This window comes from Caretta caretta, chromosome 2 (assembly GCF_965140235.1).
Source record: "Caretta caretta isolate rCarCar2 chromosome 2, rCarCar1.hap1, whole genome shotgun sequence".
NCBI classification, from domain to species: Eukaryota; Metazoa; Chordata; order Testudines; family Cheloniidae; genus Caretta; species Caretta caretta.
The window spans coordinates 157548030-157571418 of NC_134207.1; the positions used below are offsets into that span (position 1 = coordinate 157548030).

At 40.3% G+C, this 23389-nt stretch overlaps 1 protein-coding gene across 7 annotated transcripts in view; it reads left to right on the forward strand.

Annotated features, from left to right (window-relative positions):
• The window catches only part of BRD9 (bromodomain containing 9), a 56125-nt gene extending 37195 nt beyond the window's left edge, over positions 1 to 18930 (forward strand). For all 7 annotated transcript variants that reach the window (XM_048839376.2, XM_048839377.2, XM_048839378.2 and 4 more), the window contains 7 exons: positions 299 to 431; positions 1429 to 1540; positions 8997 to 9035; positions 10106 to 10177; positions 14053 to 14155; positions 15560 to 15727; positions 18045 to 18930. In XM_048839376.2, coding sequence (XP_048695333.1) covers positions 299 to 431; positions 1429 to 1540; positions 8997 to 9035; positions 10106 to 10177; positions 14053 to 14155; positions 15560 to 15727; positions 18045 to 18145 — 728 coding nt within the window. In that variant the 3' untranslated portion in view covers positions 18146 to 18930. The remainder of the gene's footprint in view (positions 1 to 298; positions 432 to 1428; positions 1541 to 8996; positions 9036 to 10105; positions 10178 to 14052; positions 14156 to 15559; positions 15728 to 18044) is intronic.
• The last annotated feature ends 4459 nt before the right edge of the window (positions 18931 to 23389 follow it).

The window sequence follows — 23389 nt, forward strand, 5'->3', positions numbered from 1 at the left end:
CCTAAATATAAATGTTTTATCCCCGTGGATAGTAAGAAATGTCCTGCTTTTCTAATGGCATAATCGTGATTTCTCAGTGGTTCATAAAAATCAAACTTTAAAATCGTCACACTGGTTCTGTAGTCTTGCACTGTCCTTTTGGCATTGGTCTAGGTCAGGACTTGATATAAAAGAACTGGACCTTGGACCAGTGTAACATCCTATACATTCTTCAGGAAAGAAACAGGACTTATTTTCTTTCCAGGTGAGCTTTTACACTCAGGATAACTTTTTCTTTTTCTCCTTTTTTTTCATTCAGTTACATTTCTTACAAGTGCTAGTACAGCACTTTCAATGCAAAACAACTCTATCTTTCATGATCTGAAATCCGATGAAATGGAACTGCTATATTCAGCATATGGTGATGAAACTGGGATACAGTGTGCCTTAAGGTAAGCATTTCTTTAACAGGGAAATCTAAGCCTGTCTTATTTCCTTGTGAAAAGAGATTTTTCCTTAGATTAGCAGAGATAATATTCCATATTGCTTTTTCACAGCAAATTACAGAGAGGCAATGCTGACGAATTCATAGAAGTAGGAGCTCAGAACTCCTGGATTTCTGGTAACTGCTCTGAAGCTGGCTTACTGTGCAACTTTGAGCAAGCCTCTCTGCCTAAATTTTCCCAAGTTTAAGGTGGTGGTATTATTAACCTACATTACAGGGCTGTTAGAAGGCCTGCTTACTTAAGGTTTGACCACATTTTGAAGATGTAAAGTGATAAAGGTTGTTAGTTTGCTAGTTTGGATGCTGAAATAAAAGGCTTTCCAGGGTCAAACTGACAGGTAATTCTGTGACAAAAATAATGGGGTCTTGAAATTATTTTTCAGTGAACAAATATTTAAAGTTCTAAGAGTTTATACTAAAGGTTGGTAAATCCTGTGTAGCTGGGGAGAAGCGTCTTAACATCCAGAGATTACGGCAAAATTTCTGAGCCCATGGTGTCAATAATGCCTGGCGTATGTATTCAGTGGTAGTACATATGATCTTGCAAAGTAATGGTATAATTCATTAAATAAATATCACTGTTCTTTCTTTCTTCTATTACTAGAAAAGTACATGAAAAAAATAGAGAAAATATGTTGAGAGTCAGTTTTTCATATTTCTTTAATGAAGCCAAATGTAAACTATTTAGATCTTGCATGTTACTCTCAGACCTAATCAGGTTTCCGATGCTGTTACAGCAAACTATAATTTTTTTTATCTTTTGATAAACTCTTATTTCAAGTTTGTATGGTCTGCGTGGGAAGCAGTGGCAAAGCCATCACTTTCTGGAGAAGGGAACTGCTACTTTCAATTAAACAATCCTTTTAAAAGCCACAAGCTTCAGCTTAGTAAATGCAACCATGTTGAGTTTCTGATTAAATATTCGTTATCTTCATTTCCTTTAGCTTGCAGGAATTTGTGAAAGATTCTGGAAGTTACAGTAAGAAAATAGTGGATGATCTTCTGGATCAGATTACTGGCGGTGATCATTCCAAAACCATTTATCAGCTAAAACAGGTAGGTCCTGGTTATGCAGAAGTGAAGTTAATCAAACAGTTTAATCAGCATAAGAATGGTCCTATTCTCATCCCTAAACATTCACTTCTGAGCATCATTATAAGGTTTCTAATTGATCAGGAAATTTAACTGTTTTAAACACATAATATTTTGTGGAAAAATTAGTTATTCATAGTGTTAAAACGGTATAAGGAACTGTTTGGAAAACAAATTACCATGTTAATGCTGAGCTCTGTATAGGGTTACAATGTCCATATTTAAGCAACATGAAATGTCTAAAGAAATTTCAGCTGTCTTCCAAATTCACCATATTTGGAGATCACTTCTTCCTTTGTGTGTATATGACATTAATAGGAAGTAACAGTCACACAACCATGAGAAAACAGTCTAACAGGGAATTGCAAAACTGTTTCCTGTTATCTACACTCTAAAAATCACTCTTTCAAGAATTGCCCATATGGATGCAGTGTTCTAAGAGGCACATCTTTAGTGTGCAAGCACAGATGTTTCCAGCAAGCAGCCTTTATTGAAATCCTCCTCCTCTCTCTTACACCTAGCACCGGATCTGAGGTTATTAACCAAACAAAGTGAGCACTTCTTCATTGGTCTGTAAAGTACTAACTTTTGAACACAGCATCTAATCAATTCCAAAATTTCACACAACGTTCTGGGTGTCAGTGGGCAGAGCCCTGTTGATTTTTGGTGAAAATGAGAACAGGGAAGTGGGGGATCATACAGAGCCCCTGGCATGGGGATAGTAAATGAGGGACCCTGGCATGTGGGGGCACACAGAGCCTCCTGGCATGAGGAGGGGTGTGTGTGTATGTGGCGGGCAGACAAAGTCCCTGAAATAGAGGGAGGTGGGAGGGTAGCACAAAGGGAGCTTTTTTGCAGGGTGAGGCGGGGGAATGGAGGAATGTAAGGAGCCCCTAGTATGTGCAATGAGTTTGGCCTACAGAAGTAATAAAGTGTGAGACCCTCTACTGAAAAAGAGGTGTTGGCTTGAAACACCCTTCAGTTCCTGCCTGGCCACAGAAAAACCAGTGCAGTGATTTCAATGCTTCCCTGATCATTTTTCTTTCTTTTTTTTTTTTTTTTTTTTTTTTAAATCTCTCTCTCCTTCCCCTTTTGTGCTCATTTGAGCATTGTTTTTCTCTAGAGTATATATTGTACTCCTGGGGGAATTCTGCACTAAAAATTATGTGCACAGTATTTTAAAAATTTGCATATTTGTCAAAATAACACTAAATAATCACATCCGTTTCAATCACAGTGGATTTGATTTAAATCATGCTTTAAATCACTAGTCAGGAAGACTTGATTTAATCATGGATTTCTACATAAAAGTGCATTCTTGTTGGTTGTTATAACCTTAATACATATTCTTCACAACTCAGAGATAGATTTAGGTTTCATTTTTAGAAGGTACATACTGTATGTTTTTAAGGTGATTTATTTTGAAAACTTTTTGGATTAGTTTTACAGCTATATCAGAAAATGAATGATTGTTTGATTATTTCATTTACCAAAGGTAATTGAAGTAGTTTACCTCCCAATGACTTCATAAATATCTATCTCCAATTCAACAGGTTAATCATTAATATTTGGAGGATTTTCTTGCCATGCTGTATTAGAGAATATCACCAGACAGACATTTAAATTGTTTTATTTAACTAAAACAACAACATTATGTATTCTGAATTTTTTTCTTCAACAGCAAACATACAATATTTTAACAAAACAAGCATATGAATTTTTGAATTTAAACATTCAAGATTTTTACATTCCATCTTGTTTTTGTGAAAATTGTTTTTAATTAAAATATTTAAATGAAATATTTTTTAAAAACGACTGTCAGGTCGACACAGGTCACAGGTAAAATATTGGTTTCTACAGCTAACTCAGTCATCTTCACCTTCATTTTCCTGTTTGTTCATAATCTGGAAAAGAAAAACAAGCTTTCCTGCTTTTTCAGGTCCCAAACGATTTCTCAATTTGGAATGAATTAATCCAAAGGAAGAAAATATTTTTTTCTATACCAGCAGAAGAACCTACTGCTGTTAAAAGTGAGATTATCACTTCAACAGTCTCTAAATCCAAGTGCTTAAGTGACTTCCACCAGTTCACTGGTGACTTTCTTTAAAACATCAGCCAACATATATTTCTTGAATGGTTCACCCTTAGCTCTAAAGTTTTATTGTAGTTGGCATTATGGAGGGATGATTGCTGGATGTCCATGTCATAGCCAACTCCTCTTCTCTTCTTCAGTAGTTAAGGTTTGACCCTGGTACCGAGTATCGAGAATATTTGCAAGAAAATGAGCTGGAGATAGTGCTTGTCCCATTCGTTTTTTAATGCTTGTAATTTATCTCTCTCATTGCATATTTCTCGTTTTAAGAGCTCACTCAGTTCCTTCCAAATTTCAACAGCGTCAGCAATTTCCCTGCATTTTGTTCAAGGCTACAGAAATAGGCTTCAGGGTACTCAGCATGTGGTCAACATTTCTCTTAAGCCCGGTGTTGAGAACTTTGGCTGTGACACTGCCGTCTATTTTTTTTCTCCATTTTGTTTACAAACTGTCATCAGATTAGGCCATTTCTTGCTATAGTGCTCAAAACAGTCCACTACTGAGTTCCATCGCACGTCTTGTGGGAGAGTTAGCTTGGTTCCTCCCGCTTTTTTCAGAGCAGCTGCTACAAAGTGGTTGTTATGGAAGTATTTTGCAATTTCAACAACATTAGCCTTTCTTTCTGGAACACTGAAGTCTTTGGGTAGGGGATGCATCAAATGAGCACTTCAGCCATATGTTATTAGCTTGGGACTCTCTTCACCCTGTTCTAAATAATTTCTTCTCATCTTGTATACATTTTCAGCATTTTCTGTGACCAAGCTGCGTAATGGACATTTGACTTTTTTTTTAGTGTGTTAGAGGTTTTACTGCTACTTGTAAGTATTCTGCTGTGTGTGCATTTCCTGATGTATCGATTGTTTCTGTAAGGAAGACATTCTCTTCTTCTGTTGTCACACAAGCACATACAACAGAATCATTGTGGACCTTGCTCCACCCATCAAGAGTCAGGTTAACAATTTTACCTTCTAAACCTTTTGCACACTGCCCAATTTCTCTTACATACACTTTACCAAGCAATTTGCCTACGACATCTGCTCTGTTGTGTGGACTGTATCCTGGTCATAATGACTGAACCATGTTAATGAAGTGTGGGTTCTCAATCATACGGAAAGGAGAGTAAGTTGTATAAGCAAACAGAGCAATTTTTTCATCAATTACCTCTTTTTGTAATCTGCTGGTTCTTATCACAAACTTATCTGTGGTTGTTTCTGGATGATGGAGTTGTTTTTTTTCTTTTTGCTACAGGTGATAGACTGTGGCTATGTGACATACATAGTGTGACTGAAACCGTATCATTGACAGATAACTGTGAAACTACTGAAAATGATGGTGATCTTGAAGGTGGAGAGTCTTCAGAATCCTGTATGTTGAGGATGGATTCTCCTAAACAAAATAAGTCAATGCAGTTATTTAATTATTAGTACCATAATACTGCTCATTTAGTATTACTCATTGCATTCACTGACACTCAGTACTACTTCAAAGGTGAAATTGTAAAAGGAAGATCTGCCTATTTCAGCTATTTATTTTTTATCACAACTGCATCTAAAACAATAGTACTATAGAGTAACAACTATATTTTTTGCTCAAACATGAGAATTCAAGAATAGTCCAGAAGGAAGACAGGCCGTGCTTAAGAAAGAAGTAGGTTATAAAAAAAGTTTACCAACCTGAAGATCCTGCATGTTCAGACATGTTCCTTTCATCATCTTCAACACAGCTTCCTCCTGAGAAGGAACACTTCTCATGGTGTTGTTTCATTTGGGCAACCAGGCCTTGCATTTCTTTGTTGCACTGTTTGCATTTTGCACGCATGCCTCTCTTACCCACAGGTAGAGGAATTTCCTTAAAATATTCCCAAACTGGGTCTCTTACGGCCTGCTGCCATTATAGGTTTTCCCTTCTAGTGAGAGAATGGTATGGTAGATCTCAAATCAATGAAGACTACATCAGAAAGACCTCAAGACTTCTGGAATATTCTGCTGAAACAGTTTCACTTTTGTTTCTACTGCCTGTCCCTCCCTTCTCACATTTATCTCCAGACTTCTTCTCCTTGTCCAGATCTATTCCACCCCCAACAATCTTCTATTCATTGAACTTTTTGAAACTTTGGACTTTTATAGAGAGGTAAGGGATTGACTCTGTGTACCCAAATTTGCAGAGGGACAATAGGGTTGAGGTCTGTTGTTTCTCACCTCCATATATTTATTTATTTTATTTTATTTTAAAACATTTTTGCTGTTTTCAAGCATGTTCTCTCTGGAGACACAGATCCATAGAATCCACAGTTTGAAAACTGCAAAACCTAAGCATCTCTGATGGTATCTTCTAGATTGAGCACTGAGTCCCATTGGGTAGATAGAAAGATTAACCTAAATAATTTATACAGAAGCCCCTGGAACCCCATAAGATTGGGTTCCTAATCCTATTGGGACTCATTTACAAAACATTTCTTTAACATTACGTTAATATATTGTCTCATACTATAGAATTAGAATTTATAATCCCTATTCAATGATGGGATATCTTTGAGCTATAGTGTATCTTAATTAAAACGACCTTTAGATGGGTTTTTCCTCAAAAAGCATTTTATCAAAAAAATCGGATTTAAATAAAATACTACTTTTTTTATTTAAAAAAAAATTTGATTTTTATCCACCCGGGTTCTAATTATTTTGATGATCAATTTCTAAATGCCTGTCAGCAAGTATGTCTTTAACAATACAGACGACAACAAAAGTTTCCCCCAGGAGTAGAGTGAAAGAAACCCCTACGACAGCCAGCTCTTGTTTCTCTGTTATGCTTTTGATGGGGCCTCAGTCTTGTTATACTTATAAGAAGCACACGGGATCTTTATAGGGAAGAAGGCAGCGCACCGCTTTTATTGAGAATACAACAGTTAGCATATGTTTTTCAGTCACACACAGACAGAGTCCTGCCAGGTGATGTTTATAGTTACCAGTCCAGAGTCTGGATCAATCTAGTGGCCAGCCAGATTGGTCGCAGAGGGGAGCAGGGCTCTGGTCGCTATCCGATGCTCCCGGAGTGTGGCAAGACGAACCCAAAGTCCCATGGCCAACCACCCTGTTCTTATAGTTTTTTTTTTCCTCTGTTGAAGTCTATGGATTTTGCTGTATTAGTTTGTGACCGGTTACTCCTTAAGTGGTGTATCTTTTGTCATTAACATTCCAAAAACACCTCTGAGAGGGTCATCCTTTCCTGGTTTCAATTTAATCAATTGTCTTTAGGGGTGCCAGCTTCCACCTCAGGGTCATCAATCTGCCCTTCCTCAGTCATGGATGCGCGTTGATGGTTCTTTGGCGTCAACCAATCTCAATAAGTGTCTTCGCTCCTCCTTTCTTGACCTTCTGGTTAACAATGGCCTTCACACCTTATCTTTTCCTGATGCATGCATTCCTCATTCACCCAGTCTTTTACAGAGACCAAACAGTCTTTTACAGACACTTTGAGAACACAAACAGTAGTATTTTATATCAAGCAAAAAGGCAAAACTTTGCTAAGTTTTATAACCAATAACCAAGACAGTTTACATTGAGATCCAGGCCTTCAATGTTCCTCTAATTTACTTAACATAGACACAATACAGAATCCTGTCGCTTATTAACTAAACCTTAAAACAAAAAACTAAAGAGGGCCCAATTTGTAATGCATATGGGAAAACAGAATCTCATAGTCCAAGAGGGTCATTCCTTTCTGCTATTCAAAAAGGGTGGCTAGCAGGATGAAATCAAATCATACATTAATTCGTATAGTGCAATTATAAAATCCTGCTCCTACTGTCTGGGTGTATCATATGTGCTAGCTGAGCACGTCTTGGAGCACCTCCAGTCTCAGACACCCATTCCCCAAGCCCAGGGATACAGAGAGAGAAACAGCCAGATGTTGGGTCCTGGGCTTGTACGCAGTTTCCTACACGCCGCCTCCTTCCTTCAGGACATGCTAGAAACCGCAGTTGCCCGGAACCCTCCAGCACCTGTTCCCACTTCTCCCTGGCAGTGTCCTGTATTTGCAAGCTGGAGAGACGGGCTCTGCTGGGTCCAGTGGCCCTTAGTGATAGCCAATAGCTCTACAGCCTTAATTCTGTGCAAATTCTGCATTGCGCAGTGGCACAGAATTCCCTCAGGAGTAATAGCGTGTGTGGGTTTTTTTTAACAAAGAAGCAAAAACAAACAACGCCCAATTTTGATGCCTACACCACTGCAGGTGTGTACAACAGATAATAAGAACCTGCAAGAGTTTATTTAGACAATTCTCGAACAAGAAAAGCAGTTAGACATCATAGGATCTGTTGTTCTCTCAGTTGACTTGACCATATGGATCCACACTCCATGCCCAACTTTCCTACTTCTGAATCCCAAGTTAAAGATTTCTGAATTACTGTACGTGATTGAAGGGTGATTAGAGCCACGTTGCCATTCTTTCCATTGGAACCCAATTGGGAGGGGATTGAGGCAAGTGGCAATACTGGGCACTATTTGTTCGAAGCTTCCCAGGTTGCACATTGTGGATGTGTTTCCCAAGACTGTGGATCCATGTGGGTAATCCTCTCAAAGAACCATAATTACAATGGTAAACAGAACTTATTTTCTTGGGCTTTCTGCCAATGTATGACATAAGAATATTTTTGTATATCTTTGTGTTGTCTATTCTAGAAAGCTCTTATGAAAAGTTAGCATATGTATAGATCATGATCTCCAGGAGGGAGGAAATACAAATATTTTTTAAAATTAGCTTCTGAAACAATTTTTTTAAAGCAAAGCCGACCAGAAATGTTTTCTCTACATATAAAAAGAAACTGTTCAATATAAGCCTTTAAAAGTCCTTTTGAGCGATTAACTTGTACATCAAGTTGAAATCTTGTTGCAAATTGGAATTGCTAAACCCTTATTCTTAATGGTCAGTTTACATTATAAACACAGTTCAGCTATGTTGGTGCAAGTGGATTCGGCTTTAATACTACTAAATATCTTTTAAAATGTTAACATAATAGTCTGTTGTAGCTATTGTGCATTACAAAAGAAGGAAGTTCTTTCCCGTTTAACACTACAAAAGTCAGACTGATTTATTATTGGATAAAATGTAAATACATATGGAAGTTGTATGAGAGGAGGAGAAATGGTATAAAAAGAATTCAATCATAATTAAACTAACAAATTGTAAAGCACCCAGCTGCCACGGCAGGTGTGTGAAAAATACTCGTTAAAACTACTTAATCCGCATTTTCTTTGAAGGGTTTAGACATACCTAATATCGTACACTAAAATCTCTGCTTGTGCTGAATGTAATTTTTAACTTTGTTTGCAGAGGAGAAACATTCCAGTGAAACCACCAGATGACGTTAAAGTAAGTTATACTGAGATACAGGTAAAAACCAGTGTTCCCTCTAATTTTTCCCCAGACATGTGCAGAATGAATTTTATGTGGACCAAAATGAAGGTGATGTGACACACGTTTCCTTCATATTGGTGCACATAACAAAATTTATGGGGTGGGGGTATGGCCAAGGGGTTTCGAGTGTGGGAGGGGGCTCAGGGCTAGGGCAGAGGATTGCGGTGCAGGAGTGTGAGGTCTCTGGTGGGGATGCAGGCTCTGGGGTGGGGCTGGGGATGAGGGGGCTTAGGTCTGTGGCAGAGGGTTGGAGTGCAGGGGGTGAGGGCTTCTGCTCAGGGTGCAGGCTCTGGGGTGGGGCTGGGGATGAGGAGTTTGGGGTGCAGGAGGGGGCTCCAGGGCTATGGCGGGAAGATAGGCCCCCTCCCCGGGACGCGGCAGGCCAGGGGAGGGGCGCTGTGGCAGGTCTGGGCCCGGGCTGGGTTCAGGCTGCCCCCCCGCCCCTCCCCCCCACTGGCCGCAGCAGGTCCAAGGCTGATTTGGGGCCAGGGAAGGGGCGCCCCTCCCTGGGCTGCGGCAGGTCCCCCGAGCACCTGTGCAGCGCTAAAAATTGGCTGCTGTGCAGCTTACAGGGAAGTCAGCTAAAAAACATTTATTGGAAGAATATATAGTAGGGGCCTTAGAACAGTTATTTCCAACCTGTAATTTAGAAAAGTACTTAGTGGAATATTACCCTGTCTCCCAAAATTCATTCTTTAATAAATATAAAGCTGAACAAACCATATACAGCAAGCTAGAAAGGGAAAGTGTGTTTTGTGAGGAGGGGCTATTATACGCTGCTGCTGTTGCTAAAGTGGCTTACATTTGCCCTGTGTGTGTGTGTGTGTACGTGCTTATTAGAGCAATGTTGAAGCCTGACGATTTTAAAAAATTGTGCCTACCAACGAAATCACAAAATGCTAGAATGTTATGTGGGGGCACAAGTCCTGACCCCTGTGAAGTTATTGACTAGTTGATGGACTCCTTAAGAAGTAGAATGCTAAATTGTAAAGTGTTAACATCTTGACTGTGATTTGATGATTTAGGTTCTGCCAGTTCTCATAAAGGAAGAACACAGATTGCGCAATACCTGCCCAGATTCCTCCAAACAGATTATGGTAAGATTACATTTCCCTTTTATAAATTTTATATGGGCAGAAGAGAGTGGGGCTAAGTACTCTCTCTTCTCCATGCTGTGGGTGGGTGGGTGGGTGTGTGTGTGTGTGTGTGTGTTTAGGAGATTTAAATATATTATTTATATTACATTCTAGGTATTTGCAAATAAGAAAATCCAAACCCCTTCAATGGGGGAGAATTTTGATTGGTTTTACTTCGGTCATATCTTACAATTCTGCCTTTACTTTTCTAATTCAGATTTATGGCATCTGAAATTACTATAAAAAGAATGCAATAAATAACATCCAAACTTATATCATGCTTATGTAATTTACATTCCATAAGCACAAATACTACATTAATAAAGATTGTTGGTCTGTGCACTTAAATCTTGGTGGTTAGCCACTGATTGATGATGATTGAGTTTACATCCCATTATAGCAGTGAAAACATGTAGATATTTTAGTTTTCACACTGTGGATCATGATTTGTTTTTTTTTAAATATCTTGTGGAAATATTGAATATGCTTGGTAGATTAGAGAACATAGTCTTTACCAGATAAATGCAATATGAACATAAACTCCAAATCTCAAATTTGATACATGATCATCAGCTGAAAAGTGTGCTGAACTTTTAATATATTAATTTGCATTGTAGGTTTTCTAAACTACATAGGAGGTTATTTAGGATGGGGGGGGGCGGAAGGGATAGCTCAGTGGTTTGAGCATTGGCCTGCTAAATGTAGGGTTGTGAGTTTAATCCTTGAGGGGGCCATTTAGGGATCTGGGGCAAAAATTGGGATTGGTCCTGCTTTGAGCAGGGGGTTGGACTAGATGACCTCCTGAGGTCCCTTCCAACCCTGATATTCTATGATCTCCAAAAATTTGCACAAAACCCTGTAATATGTTTTTGCACTTTTTGATTGATTGCACTATACATGGGAGAATCAGATGTGGACTTGACTCTTTCTGTATATAATTCCCATACTTTCTGTGAGGTCCAGATGCTGAAGCTGCTTTGGGCTCAGTACTCCCGTTGGCCTGAAGTCAGTGAAAGCTCTTCCCAGAGAGCAGCATTAGAATCAAGCCTTGCAACACTGTTCTTAACCTGTTCTTACAGTGTGGATTGTGCATGGGCTGCAGTAAAGTGGAAACTGAATTGTTTTAGCTTTTGAAAACTTAGAACAGTCAAAAGGATCAATGGAACAGGAATTGCAGTAATGTGTTCCTTAGTTTCTAATGGGTCCATGTAATTCTTTGTGTTTTCCAAACACATGCCTAAGTGTATTTTCCTTTTTAAAAAAATCAACGTTTGCAGCCCAACACTCATGACCAGACACACACTAGTACTGTTTGAGGTAGCGTGCTTAAAAAATAGCAGTGTGGCTGCAGCAGCAGCCCAACCCCCTGGGTACGTACTCGGCTGGCTAGTTCAAGCTGCTGCCTGTATGCCAACAGCCACACAGCTATTTTTAGCATGCTAGCTCAAGCAGAGCTAGCACATGTCTGTCTACACATGCTGAGAAGCATGTTCGCAGTTGCAGTGTCGACGTACCCATGGTGACAGCAAATAATATTGCTGTATTCCTTGGCAGTCAGCACTGAAGGACATGGCTAAGGATTTCATTTGAGGGTAATAGTTTCTGTAATCAGTTTTAGAATGTATTCTGTGTACAGGTTTGCACTTGTGATCACTCGATATAATTCATACAAGTCCTGCCTGTTAATTAGATTTGCAAAATTAATGTTGAAATGACTGTCTTGAAATGCTGTATGCCATGATTCCCAGGGTAGGTGAAATGTGCACCCTTAGAGCTTTCCTGATATAAATGTTCATTGGAGCTCCACTCCTTTTCCTTTCATCTCCCTTCTGAGGATGCAGAAGGAACACTCATGGCTGATCCACTGTATACAATGCCATAAAGATAAGGTGATGATGTGCTTAGAAGCCCAAGTTCTTAGCAAAAGTGGTTTCTCTGTCAGTCCATCTGCCCACTTGTATTTTTTACTAGAATTCATTTGTTACGAAGGGAGTCTGATCTGCCTTCTGTGAATGTTAAAAAATAGCTTTTAATTACTATTTCAACTGGACTAAGCCATTCTGTAGGACTCTTAGGTTGTTGATAGCACACAGGGATAATACAAGGTGGCAGTCAGTTTCCACTCAAAGATTGCTTAAGTGGATTTAGACTACATGTGTATTCTCTCTTGCTATGAACTAGCAGGGATTCCAATACTGTTGAGTCTAAGGGCTTGTCTACACTTATATTTCATAGCACTGTACCTTGCTGGCTCAGGGGTGTGAAAAATCAGCCTCCTGAGCGCAGCAAGTCTGAGCGCTTTAAAGCGCTAGTGTGGACAGGCTCCAAGCACTGGGAGCTATTCCCCTCACGGAGGTGGATTACCAGGAGCACTGGGAGAGCTCTCTCCCAGTGCTCACGTGTGACCGCACTCATGTGTGACCACACTCACACTTCAAAGGGCTGCTGCAGGAGTGCTCTCGCGGCAGTGCCTTGAAGTTTCTAGTGTAGACGTAGCCTAAAATGGCCTCAACTGTGTGTCAGAAACATTTGTCGTGAGATACAAAACTGCTGCCTCAGAGAGTTCTGTTTGTGCCTTCACACAGCATTAGTACCTGAACTTAGGGCATGGCTACACTTGCAGTTGTAGAGCGCTGGGAACTAAACCAGCCTTCGGAGACTGCAGCAGGGAAAACGCTGCCGAGTGCTTATGCTCTCAGTTGGAAGCACACTGGCGTGGCCACATTTTGTGGCCTTGCAAGAGCTGCTAGAGCAGTGCATTGTGATAGCTATCCCAGCATGCAAGTGGCTGCAACGTGCTTTTCAAATGCGGAGGGTGGGGTGGAGTGTGATGGGGAGTGTGCGAGGGTATGTGGAGGGAGAGAGAGTGGGTTTTGGGGGGGCTGAGAACATGTCAGCATGCTGTCTTATAAGTTCAGACAGCAGCAGACCCCTCTCGCCTCTCTCTCTCTCAAAGCAAGCAGCATTCCTCAGTAATGGTTCCTTTGTCCCAGAGCAGATAAGCAGCCAGCTGTCAGAAACTGAGCTTTGAAAGGGCGTATCCGCATTCCTACAGTGAGTTCAAAACAATGACAAGAGTGGCCACTTGACTTATGGGACGTTTCCAGAGGTCAATCAGAGCGCAATAATGCAACACCTCATTCACAGCGGCGCTCCAGCGGGGGCACAGCAAACGTTACTCCACTCGCCGAGGTGGAGAACCAGCAGTGCTGTAGCCACAGAGTCAGGGCGCTCTGCAAGCCTTGCCAGTGTGGATGGGGAGTGAGCTAGTGCGCCTGGGGCTCCTTTATTGCGCTGTAACTCAAAAGTGTAGCCTAGCTCTTAGCTTCTAGATAAGATGTTGAATTTGAGAGGGCAGGCCTGCGATAATTCTTCAATTGAGACTTCTCAAACCAACCTTTATTGGGTTTTGGGGCTGCATGTTAATCACTTAAAGTTGGGGATCCATGTATGCGATGCTTAATGAAGAAAAAACTGTCACCGTCAATAGTAATTTCAGTTGTCTGGGATGATTGGTTGCCTGGACCAATTCTTCTTCCCTGCCCTTCTTCCCTGCCCTTCTTCCCCCATTATTTTGTAATGGAAGGGACAAGGTGGTGGTTGAGGCTGCACCCTGGGGATATCCTCAGGTGAAGGAGTCATGGCAAGACAAAGGGTGTGTGGCCAGACTGGACTGACAGTCCAGAAAGCACTACGCTCATACATTAGTGCACACTTCTAGAGTGAGGATCCATGCAAGCAGTCACTTTGAAGAATCTCACTTGTGATAATTAGTCATGATTATCGTCTACAGTTCATTTGAGTCTTTTTCTCCTCTTTACTGTATTTTTAATCAGGTTGGAGAATCAATTGGAGACAGTAACACTTCTGTTTTGGATTTTTTGTCTGTGAAACCATATTCAGATGTGTCTCTTGATATTTCCATGTTAAGTTCACTGGGTAAGTGATCGAATACCATTGTCATTTAAGCATTCTGTGGTGTTTTAGCTAACCATTTAGCTGGGGTAACACCATGGTTTGCTGAAGTGTTTGAAAAGTTTTAAAAATGTGGTCTACATAGACGAGGTCTTAGTCCAGCATAGGAGATTCATCCAGCCTTGATCTTTCTTTTGTTTGGACATTTCTTCACCCCATATTGGCCCAGCTTTTTTTTTATTGCACTTTATCAAACAAAAAATATATACTTAACAAGTTAGAAGGTTTTGGTTATTACATATTCATGCTGATTCGAGTTCAGGGATGAATCTAAAAGACTTCCACGTAGCATAAAAAATAATTCAGTCTCTTGTAGGAAAATTGCACAGGGTGTAGGGATGTAGTTCCTTGTAAGCATGGCTCACAGCCATTCTTTAGTAAATGCCACAGAAATATAAAAATGAACAAGGTACATTACTCAGGTTTCAGAGTAACAGCCGTGTTAGTCTGTATTTGCAAAAAGAAAAGGAATACTTGTGGCACCTTAGAGACTAACCAGTTTATTTGAGCATAAGCTTTCGTGAGAAGTGAGTTGTAGCTCACGAAAGCTTATGCTCAAATAAATTGGTTAGTCTCTAAGGTGCCACAAGTACTCCTTTTCAAGGTACATTACTCTTGACCACAAATGAAATATTTTGAAAGAGTGACTGTAGAATCTCTTCCAACATATCATTGTCACTGAAACAAGTCCTGCTTATAATTTTAAGGTTCTGTTAATTAAATATGAGATTACCTGTGTTTCATAATTAAAAGTGGGATCAAGGCTGCAGAAGGCCAGAAAAGTAGACTGAATGCTTTCCTACAGACTTTTGCTGTTTTTTCTGTAGAAGATACAGCCTTTGGGAAAGCAGTGACAAGTTCTGATCATAACTGCTCCACAGATTTAAACGTTTTTCTAGTAGTTTAACAACATACACTCCTATTCTAACACAACTGTATTTTTTGCATAACTTAAACTAGTGAAAAACTTTTTTGTCTCAAGACCTCTGGATGTTTATCTTGCTGTCAGGTGCAGTAGTCCTAGAGTATCTACCTACTGTATAGAGATTTTGGTGTCACATTTCTCATTTATAGGGGAAGTTGTCAGTCTAATGTATCAGTCCACAGTTTTACGAGAAGTGAGTGAGTTCATTTTCTCCTATTTAATGTATAACAGGAATCTCTCTTTGAAACCCTCAGATAAAAATAGAACACTCATTGCCTTATTCTTTCAACAGGTTCAGAGTGTGACTTTCTTAAACTCATTTTTACAATAAAGCTAAACTGGGAAATGGTTGTTTTCTTAAAAATTAACCTTTTTCTGGCCATTCATTTGGGAATATGCTTAATCTGTACCTGTTGTTCATTTCGGGTATTTGGTGTTCCTAGGGAAAGTGAAGAAGGAGCTTGATCATGATGATAATCATTTACATTTGGATGAGACAACTAAACTATTGCAGGACCTTCATGAGGCTCAAACTGACAGAGTGGGATCCAGGCCTTCATCCAACCTCAGCTCCCTCTCCAACACCTCTGAAAGAGATCAGCATCACCTAGGTAACATTAACTGTACTTCAGCAGTTGCAGCATCACCATTTTAATTTAAATTTTCTAATTTTAGGACAAAAGAGAATCCCTTACAGGAAATGTGTTCTAATTATGTAAATTGCTATTTAAATATGACTTGGATAACGCACAGTGTGCAGACTGCAATAACTGTTTAATCCTAAAATGTCTATATATGTATCTGAATATTAAAATACTTATTAACCTATGGATTCTTGAGGGTTAAAAATAGTTTATTAATTTTGCTTAGTCAAGTTTCAGATTAAGCATGAATGGAAGGACCTATAAATCAAACTGATGTTTGAATAACGTTCACAGCACACCTCTGAATTTTATGTCTTTAAAAATGGTATGACACAGATTCTTTACATACCTAATGGACTGTGCTGAAGCAAAGTGTTTTATAAGATTACAATTAAGAAAATATACTACCTGAATCCAAATAAAACTTTTTTTATTGTCTAGACCTGTGTTGTTCACAAATGCAGGATTTTGACTCATACACAGAAACTTAACTTTTTATGATAGCGTGCATAGTATTAAAATATTTATATATGTGGTTTTCAATTAAATGCATATAAGAAATGGACATTTTAGAATTGAAATGGAAGGGGAATTATTATTTATGAATGAGATACATTAATCAAATCACCCTCAGACAAACCAAAATGTTTCGTACGTAAAACAGAATCTGATTGTATATAATGGGAAGTGAAATAATCAAATCTAATTAAACACACACTGGTTTGCAAAATTCCTTGAGTAAAAACAAAAAACAAAACAAAAATCAGACTTGATGAGGCACTAACATAATCGTATAAAACTGGTAGGCACTAACTATTTAAATAACTTGGATACATCAAGTGCTAAAGAAGCAGAGCTGATGTTGTTTACTTCCTCAGTTAAGCAAGAATAATCTTAAATATATTGCACGTTACCACCATCATTTCCACTGCAAATCAGCATATTATATGTACCTTTTTAATTTTCTTCCTTTTTGTGATGTTTTATCAAGCACTCAAAACGTCATTTCTTATTGCCTTTGCTAGCAACAAAATACGCATAAACCAGACAAGCATTCCTTTCAGCTACATGTCCCTCCATTGAGTTAAGCATTAGTCCATAGGAAATTCACTTCTGCTGGGTCCCTGTAATAACCTCCCCATTGTTAGTTTTAAAGGTCAAGGGGGTAAGACAGAGAGCCATATGCTGATACAGCATTTTAATACATTTCTGCAGTTTTATTTAAAAGAGGATAAGGAACCTTCCATGGATAATTTTATTACATCATTTTAGCAATTTAGAGTAATAGAACAGAGGCATATTTTTCTAAAGCACCTAAGTTCTGATTTCACAAGTTATTAAGAAGACTGTAGTCCCATTGACTTTTGATGTGACTTATTCTTTTAAGAGACTGAATCACTTTTAAAAATAGGACTTAGGTACTTTCGAAAATATTACCCTAGGACAGGGGAGGGCAAACTATGGGCTAGATCTGGCCTGTCAGGGCTTTCAATCCGGCCCGTGGGATTGCCAGCCCCGCGCTGCTCCTGGGAGCGGACGGCACCATGTCCCTGTGGCCCCTGGGTGACTGGGAGCAGAGGGCTCCATGCACTGCCCTTGCCTGCAGGCATTCTCCTCCCACCCCCCGAAGCTCCCATTGGCTGTGGTTCCCTATTCCCGGCCAATGGGAGCTTCGGGGGTGGTACCTGCAGGCAAAGGCAGCATGCACCGGTGCTGACTGCCCCGCCCCACCCCACCCCACCCCCAGGAGCTGCTGCTGGACATGCTGGCCACTTCTCGGAGCGGTGTGGGGCCAGAGCAGGCAGGGAGCCTGTCTTAGCCCCGCTGCGCGTCGCTGCCACCCCGGAGCCACTTGAGGTAAGCGGTGCCAGGCCGGAGCCCGCACTTCAAACCCCTCCTGCACCTTGAACTCTTGCCTTGAGCCCCCTGCCCTGAGCCCCCTCCCGCACTCTGCACCCCGTGCCCTGAGCCCCCTGCTGCACCCCTCCTGCACCCCAACCCCTTGCTTTGAGCCCCTTCCTGCACACCGCACTCCCTCCTACACCCCGCCCCCGCACTCTCTCCCACATCCCAACCGTCTGCCCCAGCCCTACATTCATGGCCCTGCATACAATTTCCCCACCCAGATGTGGCCCTCGGGCCAAAAAGTTTGCCTACCCCTGCCCTAGGACATGGAGCAAGGGTGGAAAGAACATATTAAATACCAGTGCTGTTTTATGTCTTTAAGGCCCACCTGCTAGATTTTTCTCTTATTAAATGTTTGGGTTTTTTCCCTCTACTACAGGAAGTCCTTCTCATCTGAGTGTAGGAGAACAGCAAGACATGGTACATGACCCCTATGAATTTCTTCAATCTCCTGAACCTGCAAATGCCACCAGTAATTAATGTGTACAATATTAAATTTTTTTTTGTTTTAAGTGTGTAACGTTTTTATAAAGTTTTTGTCAAATCGCAGAAACCTCGATTTTATCCTCTTTTCTATGAGGATAGCTGTATAATACCATGCACGTTTGTAAAATTTGCCTAGCTAGTGTATCATGTTGTCAACACCACATTAAATACTGCCTTCATTTTTTTAAAAATATAGTGATCAGTAAGAATCTCAATAGGAAAAAACTTAAATTGTGCGTATAGAACCACATTAGATAAGTAGGATGTGTGCAGTTCTTAATATATAGAACATCCTCGAGGAGGAATATTTATTTTTCAGCAATGACACAATTCCTGAATTGTGATCATTTTCATGTTCCTGCTCCCCTTCCATCCTGTTCTGTAGAGAAGGGCTGTGTTTCTCTGTCTCTTAAAATATTGTTTCTTAACACTCGAAAAACACTTAATTTGGAAACATAAAAGGCTCTGTAGCTGTCAGATCAAACCGCTCACTACAGGAGTTCTGCCCTGCAACTAAATGGAGATAAATGTATTGTGGTCCCTTTTATCCATGAACAGTAAGGGGACCAAATACCTAGTTTTTTTGTTTTTTTAAGGTAATATGTATATTTACTTGAATGAAAATCTACTGGAAAGTATGCTTTTATGTAATTAAGTTTTTGTAATTCAACACTGACATGACAGGGTTTTTTAACATTGATATGTGTAAACTAAATGAACGTTATGCATTTACAATATTTTGTAAATATTAACTTAATAAAAGTCATACAAAAAATCAACTTTTTTGAAGTTTGCCGATGTCTTGCTATTGCCAAAATGTAAGTTGCTTCCTTGTTCTTGCTAAACCTAACGTATCCTAAGTTGCTGGTCTGAATTACCTTATTGCTATAAAGGGCACATGATCTTACATGAACATATTGCAAAGCTTAGTTGCACACAATACTAGTTGGGAACGCTTTGAAAACAGTCAAGAAGCTTGGCAGACATTTGGGATTAGGGAGCAAAGTCCTTGGGATTTCCCAATGGTGAGCTATGCAAGTATGGTCTTGACTTTTGAGTCTCATGTTTATGGATATTTGTAACTAAACTTGCATTTGTATGTTACAATTGATCTTGAACAATCTGTAACATTGCTTGTGAGTATTTGCTTCAGGTTGGGAGGCTGTCTGTAAGCGAGGACTAGCAAATACTCAGCAGCAACTACACAACAAAAACACTAGCCCAGGAACCGCTCCTTGCAACACACCCCGTTGCCAACTCTGTCTGCGTATCTATTCAAGGGACCTAACCACATCAGCCACACCATCAGGGGCTCGTTCACCTGCACATCTACCAGTGTGATATGTGCCAGCAATGCCCCTCTGACACGTACATTGGCCAAACCGGACAGTCTCTGTGCAAAAGAATAAATGGACACAAATCAGACATCAAGAATTGTAACATTCAGAAACCAGTGGGAGAGCACTTCAATCTCCCTGGACACTCAATAACAGATTTAAAAGTGGCAATTCTTCAACAAAAAAACTTAAAAACAGACTTCAGCGGGAAACTGCAGAACTGGAATTAATTTGCAAACTGGACACCATTAAATTAGGCCCGAATAAAGACTGGGAGTGGATGGGTCACTACAAAGAGTAATTTTCCCTCCGCTGATACTCACACCTTCTTGTCAACTGTTGGGAATGGGCCACTTCCACCTTAATTTAATTGGCCTCCTTAGCACTGACTCCCTCACTTGGTATCCCATCTTTTCATTTTCTGTGATATATATATATATGTATGTATCTGCTTACTATATTTTTCACTCAATGCATCTGATGAAGTGGGTTTTAGCCCACAAAAGCTTATGTCCAAATAAATGTGTTGGTCTCTAAGGTTCCACAAGGACTCCTCATTGTTTTGTAGTATCTCCATAGTTAGTTTTAACTAGTTTAAAAGTTACATTTGACTTACCTGACCTTTTTTTAACATTGAACCAGTCCACTTGAATTCTTCTGTGCTCCTCTTCAGAAGGGGAAAGTTTTAGAGACAGTTTGGTGGTAAAGAGAGGAGTTCGAAATATCAGAGGTATTTCACGCTTTGAAAAAAATTTTTTTAACACTGTATCTCAAAAAATAGCTTGGCCTAGTGTCATTATCCCAAGGTAAACTGTATCTTTGACCCCCTCATGCTCTCTCCCTGTGGACACCCTTCCAAGTGCCACATCCAGCACCTGCATTTTTCTGAATGGAATTCTTCCCATTCCACCCACTTTTAGATAACCTGAGTTACAGCACCCCTCTTTACCAACTCTTTTTCCTCAGCACATCCAACTGGGCTTGGTCCCTGCTATAGACTTCCCTTCAGGAACTGTAAACAGGAGGTAAACACAATGATACTGAATAGTTTCAAAAGAAAGTGTTATCTGTTTATCAGTGTGAACACAGACATCCAAGGGAGAGAAGGGTTAAAATAACAAGTCTATTGTCTTCATTGAAAGTTTAGACATTTCCCTCAAGGTTTAGGTAGGTCCCACGTATCCCAGGTACCCTGCTGCTTCACGGAACTGGAGTTCTGTCTGCTTTTTTGCAGATTGTCTCTGAGTTTAACAGTTACTAAATTTTTTGTTTTAAGGTTTCCCTGCTTGGATTCTCCACCCTGCCCCAAGTTATCAGCCAGATTGTTGGTCAGTGTGGTGGGGGATAAACTTTCAAAGCAATTGATCCCTGTGTTAAGTACATCAGTGATTGGGGTTATCTAAAGCATTGTCTGGATTCCTACAGATGTGCAAAGCAACCGTGCACTGAGTTAACTCTGCACCCTTGTAGCAAACAGCATTATAGTAATCACACATGGATACACATCATATTCATAACAAATAACAGATATCCCTTGTTATTCAGACCTAGAAACCCCAAATGTGGCTTAATTTTGTCTTACACACCCACCCTTCAACTAATCTAATGTAATAGGTCTATTTTTGTGAAAACTCAAAAGGTTTTGTGCACACTTTAAAAATTCATGAGGTCTCATGAGTCTGTGGAAATCGAATGTCCATGTGCTCTGGGATGGTACAAGAGGATGGATCTGGGAAGGGCTCTGAGAGAAAATAGCCACCAAAGAAATTAATCTGAGTTACTGAGAAAGGACCCCTGGCTCTTTCTCTGTCTATACATAATACAAAAAAAACTGACTAGTGGTGGCCATTTTGTCATCTGTGATAAACCTGGTTGCACCAGACCAGTAATAACCATGTGGGGCTTTTAGAATGAAATAAAGCCATACAATATAGCCATGGAAACCTGACGTTATGGACTCATGTTGTGGGGTTTTAAGGCTGTGAGGTCAAGTCATTACAATTCACTTCTATGTTCCCCCCCTCCCCCAAAATCCTCCACCACTAGAAGTAATAATCTCTGCCACCATTAAAGATTTGGACTCTAGCCTTGGTGAATATGTAGTTCATTAAAGATTAACTTTCAGGCTACAGAAAAACTGATAAATGAGAATCTTAACTTTTCCTGCACTAGGTGAAATCAGTTAGCAAGTAAAAAAGAGGACTCTATTGTATAGAAAGTCCATTTTCACTATGACAGGTTTCAGAGGAACAGCCGTGTTAGTCTGTATTCGCAAAAAGAAAAGGAGTACTTGTGGCACCTTAGAGACTAACCAATTTATTTGAGCATGCTCAAATAAATTGGTTAGTCTCTAAGGTGCCACAAGTACTCCTTTTCATTTTCACTATGTGTTTCTTCCTTCCTGTTTCTTTCTCATTCCTGGTTTCTATACTTTGGTGTTGGTTTGTTTTTTAAACAAATCTGCACTTAGAGATAAGTGATCATTTACCATCCCATGAGGAGAGAGAAACTCCTTGCTGCTTTTTCTATATATGTCATTTTATTTTGTGTGTGTGTATATCAATGCATATCTATTCAGGTTCATTGTTCTGAAAGCTCAGAACAATTTAAAGTCCACAAAATAGCAGCCTTACCAGTAGGGAAAGAACCTAAGCTTTCTAGTAAGTGCACAAAATGCATAGCTATGACTTGTAATACCTGTTCTGGATGCTGTCTAAGGCAGATTGAATTGACTGGGGTTGCAGTTTGTATCAAAACAATCTGAGGAGGTATCACGGTATTTAAAGACACTCTTATCTTTACCACCAGTGCAAATACTTGTCCAAGACTTGAAACTCCCAGACCTCAGACACACCCACATGGACAAGCAACCAACTGCCCTGCTCTTTGTTTCTTGTTGAAAGGAATTAGTAAATTTAGGCATGAAGTTACTTTTTTAAAAAAGAAAATACAAAGGTGCCATAACATTCAGCACTGCCAGAAGGTTCTGTCTGCGTCTGAACCTGGAACCTTAAATTTTCACACATGTCTACATGTGGAATTAGAAGTATTCAGGAATAGCAGTTTTCTGTGGACACACAGAATAAGAGTACCTTGCTCATTTTTCATTTGGAACTTTTTAAAAATAGGAAAAGAGAAACTGAAAAAATAACTTTCTCTAATTTTTTTAGTCAGCCATTTTAGATAAATATTTTCAGCTGACTTTAAACTGATTAAGTCCCTTTAAAGAAAGGATGCCTTCATAGGCCCTGTCTACACTGGTAAGTTTCTGCCCAGTAAAGCAGCTTTCTGCACTGTAAGTCCTGAGGCGTACACACTGCCAAGCCACTTGGTGCACAGAAACTGCGCAGTTGCAGCACTGTAAAAAAACCAACCCCAACGATAGGAATACAGCTCTCTGCACCAGGGGTACAGTGCTGCAGTGCCAGTGTACACCGTGGTTGGTTACAGCGCTGCGATTGGCCTCCGGGAGGTGTCCCACGATGCCTGCTCTCGCCTCTCTGGTCATCGGTTTGAACTCTACTGCCCTGCCCTCACGTGACCAACTGTCATCCTGTCATCCCCACCCCGTAAATTGCTTTGGAATTTTGAAAGTCCCCTTCCTGTTTGCTCGGTGATGCTTGCAGTGGTCTCAGCGCATCTTTCCCGGTGGCCAGGCCTGCTCCACACACCAAGCTATTCCCTGATTGGAGCAATGCCGAGCTGCTGGACCTCATCGGCATTTGGGGAGAGGAAGCTGTTCACTCCCAGCTGCGCTCAGCTGTAGGAATTCTGATACCTATGGACAGATTTCACGATGCAGGACAGAAAGAGGCCATGACCGGGACACACTGCAGTGCAGGGTCAAAGTGAAGGAGCTGTGGAACACCTACCACAAGGCGCGGGAGGTAAACGGCCACTC